The following is a 6,100-nucleotide window of genomic DNA, read 5'->3' as shown; positions in this document are numbered from 1 at the left end:
CACAAAGTTTCATAAGAAAGTTGTAACAGTTAAATTTGAAACTTCATCCATCTGCAGAGAAAAGCGGCTGTCACGCACCTTATCATTAAGGTGCTCCTCTTTGACAGATATTTGCCTGCTGATTGTATTATTGGACAGAGGAATAGCCCATAGTTTGCTGGCTGCTGTGTCATCAATCATAGTGAAAACCATAGCCACAGCACAAGGAGTATTAATTCTTTGGCAGTTGTGCGGCTTTTGAGACTGTGCCACTCAGTAGACAACTTTATAGGAGATGAGATGAGCATCTGCCGGCACAAATGCAGCTTTAGTAAAGAGACACTGTTCTTTGCTGAACCAAACCATTGAGACGTTAAAGAACAAAGTGCTTCCTGCAGCCTTTCTTTTGCATGCATCAGGCACACGCACGAAGGAAATGTGTTTCATACAGTTATTAGACCAGTCTTATCTTATCATGGCCCTGCTTTGTTCTGGTTGTAATTTTGGATTCTAAGATATTTAATGTACCATAATAATTCATAACAATTTATAGCTGTTGAGCATTTATTTTGCTTTTTATGCTTTTTGGCTAAATTACCCCCTTACAGACATACTGCCATATCTAATTTGTTACAAAATTAAATCAAATCCAACACAAAAATGAGTATGATGGACCATGTTTTGGTTTCCTAGAGCAGGAAATGTTCCTGTTAGACGTTTTTTGGAAAAGAAAAAAATGTACTTCTTCTGGTGTAAGTCCTTCTAAGCAACCTTAGCTGCTGGGCTCTATGCTGATTAGTTCAGAGGCTCAAGAGTAAGTACAAGCAGCACACACATGTGACTTTTGGTGGGCAATTTGTTGCTACTTGTGTAGTGTATTTTAAAAAAAGCAACTAAGCCTCAGTTTGGAGAAACTTGGAGAAACCCACAAGACATTCATGGTTAGTTGTATTTCGACATTTTCCAACTATTTGCTCATAATGTGTGCCAACAGGCATTTTCAGCATTTTCCTTTTCTGGATATTTTTAGATATTAATTATTTATTTTTATCAGGATATAAACATCTGAACTCTTTCATCCCTCCCTGACGACTACAGTAGAAAACAGAGGTGTGTGTACTTTCAATGTGAGTCTTCTGGACAACAAAACTGTTCGAAACACCACAGTTTTTTTCCATCTTAAGAACAAACACTTGACATACTCTGCTTTTATGTTCATGATAGCAGGAGAAAATGCCTCCCAAACGATCAAAGAACATGGGAGATATTAGGGACTTTCTTTCCAAGCAAACAGTAAGTAAAAACTAATAATACTGCAATGTTATTGCTTCCCCATTTCTACTCTGTATTTATCAGCCAAATTAATTTATCTGTGCTTTTCTTTTTTTAACAGAACAGTCCCAGTGGCAGCAGCAGCAAAGCAAGCATGCAGCCAGAAGGACCTAAACCCCCTCAGGTGAGGTCTTATGTCAGTGTGAAAATAGCTGATTGAACAATAAATAAGCTCGTAGGTTCTTGACATGTTTAATATTTTATGTAAACATGGAATATGAACCTTTACATTTCTGACACTGTCAATGAAAACTGAATCTGTGTGAGCTTTATAGGGAGTTGAAGTATGATTGATGAGATATGCACATACCAGTGATTTGGTCTGAGGGCCACTTCATGCTTCACATCTCTGCAAGGGTCTGCTTCATATTATCCAACACTGTGTGCAACCCACAAATTGTGACAAAGGAAGGTCATACAAGGAGATTCACCATTTTTCACACTTTTGTAATCAGAATGCAAAATTTTAATACCAAATATTCAAAAAACATGACATAAAAGTACTTTTAAATAATCCACATTACAAACTAAAAAAAAAAAAGCAAGACAAAAGACATTATTAGGTTAACCTTAAAAAACAGGACTTCAGCCAATATTATTACAAACACTAGAGTTCCACAGGGTTGTGTCCTCCGTCCCATCCTCTACACCCTGTACACCCATGACTGTGTCACCTCCAACAAAGATAACATCGTTTTGAAGTTCACCCACGACACTGCAGTGATTGGCCGCATCACTGGAGGGGACAAAGCAGCTTACAGGAGAGAGGTGACCGGTCTGGTGTCATGGTGTGAGGACAACAACCTCACCCTCTACACTGACAAGACAAAGGAGATGATAGTGGACATGAGGAAGAAGAGGAGGCCTCACCAACCAATGTCTATCCGGGGACTTGAAGTGGAGAGGGTGAACAGCTTTAGGTACCTGGGCGTCTACATCTCCAAGGACCTCACCTGGACACTGAACACCACACAGCTGGTCAAGAAGGCTCAGCAGCAGCTGTATTTCCTGAGGAGGCTGAGGGAATTTGGTATGTCGGCCAAGATCCTCAGCAGGTTCTACAGCTGCACTGTGGAGACCACACTGACCAGCTGCATCACTGCATGGTATGGCAGCACTATACTGCTATGGACCGCAAACGCCTGCGGAGAGTGATAACAACCGCGGAGAAGATCATCAGGAGTCCGCTGCTCTCTCTGCAGAGCATCTACAATCACAGAGTCCAGAGAAGAGCTGCCTCCATCCTCAAAGACCCCACATGCCCCAACACGGACTGTTCACACTTCTGCCCTCAGGACAAAGGTTTAGATCCAGAACATGCAGACTCAACAACTCCTTCTTCCCCACTGTCATTGAACAGCTGACCTATTTTTGAACAGTAAAAAATAATTTTTTGCACATCAGGTCATCCTGCATATTAAGCCAGCATATTACAGCCACAGGTCTTTTGCACACATCTCTGTTTCACAATTCAATATTTTGTCTCCTTTTCTGTCTTCATTTATTTATTTGTACTATTTGTATTTTTTTCTGTCTTATTTCTATTGTATATATTAACCGGCATCTGAGGGTGGACAGCAAAGAAAGAATTTCATTGCATAGAGAAATGCTTTTTTTTTTTCTTTGGACACATGACAATAAACACTTTGAATCTTGAATAATTTGATATGTATTTATATATTTATATTTATATTTGTATTTATATATTTTAATATCTGTTATTTCTGCAGGGATTTACGCCAACTCGACCAAAGGAGGAAAATGACAGTGATTCCACTGTAAGTATACCGTGTTACATTACATGACCAAAATACTGCTCTGCTTCTTTAGTACCACTGTGTTTCTAACCATCTCACTCTAATTTCCTCTAGGTTCAACATTCCCATGAATTTACAGTGAAATTCAATCAAGCTAGTTATGAATATACTGTTCAGTGTAATCAGCTTTGCACAGTGCTGGAAGCCATAAAATCAAACGAGAAATGCAATGAGAAGATTAAGTGTGCAGATGAGAACATTATCATTCAGCTAGGTAAAGAGGATAAGAAGTCAATTGTTGCAACACATTTGCCCTGTTCTTGTATTGATGATGGTGAGTGTCTGATCATATCACGTAGAGCAGAAAAAGTTGAAGGTAAAGTCCAACATTCCAAAATAGTGCATCCAAAAGGGCACTATTCTGTCTTCTATATAGACACAGTTGGTGGGCTACACACTAAAACAAAGGAACTTTTTAAAAATAACGATGTAAAACAGTTCAAGAACCTCTGTGTTTATGGAGAAAAGGGAATAACTGTGGCTGAGGCTCTGAAGAGAGACGGTCGCTTCATTGATGACCTTGGCAACTTTGAGCTGTCCAACAATCAGGATCCCAAACGCTTCACTGTATGCACACAAAAGGTAGAAAAACTACACCAGAAACAATTCAAGATACGCCTTCCAAAAGATAAAAAAGAAAACAATGGAAAGTCACAAGAAAGCCCAACAAATAATTCTCAAAGTAATTGTGAAAGAAGATCAGAGTCAGAGATCGTCTATTTAGCACAACAGGAGGGAATCCGTGTAAAAACCGCAGTGAAAGAAACCAGCAGTGATGCTGATAGAAACAAGATTTATGAACTACTGCGTGAGCAGTTTCCAGATCTGAAACGATGGATGGAGAGTAGATTCCCTGGTGATTTGTATCAGGAAGCACTGAATCTCAGGAAGGAAAACTTTGGAAAGATCCAGCAGTCCTTCAGTGAAGTTCACAGAGTCAGGAAGCTGCTAGAACTGGGAAAGTCAGTTTGCAAAGTCATTGTTAAGGATGTTTCTATGGGAACAGGCTTCGTGCTGTTTGATACTTTCATCCTGACTAGTGCACATTTGTTTCAAGGTTTTGTTGAAGGGAAGGAGCTGCAGCAGGATGTAGAAGTGCTTGCTGTATTTGACTACGAGAAGTCTGAGCCAGAAACAAATTTCTACTACTTTAGAGCAGAGAATACATTCACTGACTTTGATGCTGATCTAGATTATGCAGTTCTGGAGCTCAACCCTGAAGGCTCAAAACCAAACCAGCAAACAAGAGCACAGAATATAAAGGTACCACCAGGGCTGCTCAGTGAGTTTGGACCACTGCCTGCCAATGGTGAAGCCTGCATCATTGGACACCCAGCAGGGGGGTGAAAAAAATGGATCCTACATGTATCATTGAGACAGATAAGAGAGGGCAGGCTATTGATGAACATTTGTATCAGTACAAAAACCTGCTCATCATCAAAACGATCAGTGATTGGCTCAAAGAGCATGGCATTAATGACATATTGATAGGTGGACGTAAAGCAGGAAAGGTAGCGACCTACCACACTTTCATGTATCACGGTGCCTCTGGTTCTCCAGTGTTTGATGGACTTGGCAGAGTTTTTGGTTTGCACACTGCAGGTTATATCTGTGATTCAGTCAACAGTGATGAGAGCGTCATTGAATATGCCATTCCTCTTCTTACTATATTTGAAAACTTTGTGGAAAATCTGAAGGAAAGTGAAAATAAGGAGCTGTTGAAGAAAGCTGAGAAGGCAGCAAAAAGAAACCCACACCTGAAAGAGATACTCAATGCTGAGGAGCCAATGGAAGCCAGTTAGGTATACAGATTAGGGCAAAGTTGCAAACTATTTCTGATTTCAGAGATTCCTTTTTTTCTAATGCATTATTCTTCAAAGAATTGAACACATAAGATGTAACCTGAACCTGTGCCTCTGGGGACCTGTGGTATAAGGCACAGGAAGATTTGAAGCTTAGTGAAGTTACTGTAGCCCTATACTGAGAGAGATTACAGTCAAAGCTTATACTGCAGACATAACCTCATGCTGAGTAAAATAATTTATATAATAAGAAAATTTCTGACTTTGCGACTGAAAAACACAGATACTTTGTATTTACCCATAAAGGCACACTACAATGATATAGATGTGATGTTTTAAAACCAAGCTTGTAGCTGGCCTTAGTTTAATGTTTAGACTTTAGTAGAAGTTTCTACTTAGTGGGTGTGTAGCTTTCTGTTCAGATGTATTACCCAGGGTTTTTATTATATCTGTTTTTTTTGTTTTATAACTAATGGTGTTATGAAAACCATCCTTTGAAAATCATGTTGTTTTACCCCTTGTGTTTTAACATTGCTGTGTATGTTTAGTACAATGTAATACAAACCATATGCTGTTAACCTGTTTGTGACATGTTTAGTGTTGTCATTATGAACTGTAATGTTTCTTTGTTTTAAACTTTCCTTCCTGTTGAAAAAGGAAATTTGTTTATTTCAAGTCAAGATTCTTTACACTCTATTCTTGAAAAACCCACACAGGAAAAGATTTTCTGTCAGACACATTTTTTGAGGTTTGGTGTACATGCCTTTTTGGCAAAACTTCCCAAAGATAAAACGTGTCATAGTGAGTAACACCAATCCTTTTCTCCTGTTATTATTTCAGTTCTGAATAAATTTTTAAAAAAAAATGCTAAACTCACCTTCATGTTAGAGTGGTTCAATTTTTTCAAAACTGGTGGGAGAAACGTTTTGTTTCATCCAAGTGACTTCTTCAGTCTAGAGAGTATAAGAATATACTTATATATAAGTAGCTGCACTGACTATAACAGAAAAGCTCTACAACGCATTGTGAGAACAGCTGAGAGGATAGTTGGTGTACCACTCCCCTCCCTGCAAGACATTTACACCACTCGCCTCACCCGCAAAGCCATCACAATTGTCAACGATGCAACCCACCCCGCGCACTGTCTGTTCAGCCTCCTGCCCTCTGGAA

General features: G+C 39.3%; 1 protein-coding gene across 2 annotated transcripts; it reads left to right on the top strand.

Moving 5' to 3' along the window:
- The first annotated feature begins 12 nt into the window (after positions 1-12).
- On the top strand, positions 13-5,801 carry LOC102303557 (serine protease FAM111A-like). 2 transcript variants are annotated; one of them, XM_042217380.1, is made up of 5 exons: positions 13-1,089; positions 1,207-1,272; positions 1,373-1,435; positions 3,042-3,089; positions 3,183-5,801. In XM_042217380.1, exons 2-5 carry the CDS (start codon positions 1,213-1,215, stop codon positions 4,473-4,475), a joined length of 1,464 nt encoding a protein of 487 aa, XP_042073314.1. In that variant the 5' UTR covers positions 13-1,089; positions 1,207-1,212; the 3' UTR covers positions 4,476-5,801. The 2 variants fall into 2 exon arrangements, with proteins under 2 accessions (XP_042073314.1, XP_005952703.2); XM_005952641.2 differs by having other exon boundaries at positions 13-1,272.
- Positions 5,802-6,100: the final 299 nt, after the last annotated feature.

The sequence above is a fragment of the Haplochromis burtoni genome, unplaced genomic scaffold (genome assembly GCF_018398535.1).
Source record: "Haplochromis burtoni strain Fernald_Lab_line unplaced genomic scaffold, NCSU_Asbu1 Contig_1898, whole genome shotgun sequence".
Classification (NCBI taxonomy): Eukaryota; Metazoa; Chordata; class Actinopteri; order Cichliformes; family Cichlidae; genus Haplochromis; species Haplochromis burtoni.
The sequence above is the reverse complement of the archived record's forward strand: the minus strand, read 5'-3'. Positions and strand labels throughout refer to the sequence as shown.

Coding starts and splice junctions, on each gene's coding strand:
- LOC102303557 (XM_042217380.1), top strand. CDS start 1,213: ATGCCTCCCAAACGATCAAAGAACATGGGAGATATTAGGGACTTTCTT. Junction 1,273..1,372: donor ACTTTCTTTCCAAGCAAACA/GTAAGTAAAAAC, acceptor TTTTTTTAACAG/AACAGTCCCAGTGGCAGCAG. Junction 1,436..3,041: donor AAGGACCTAAACCCCCTCAG/GTGAGGTCTTAT, acceptor TTATTTCTGCAG/GGATTTACGCCAACTCGACC.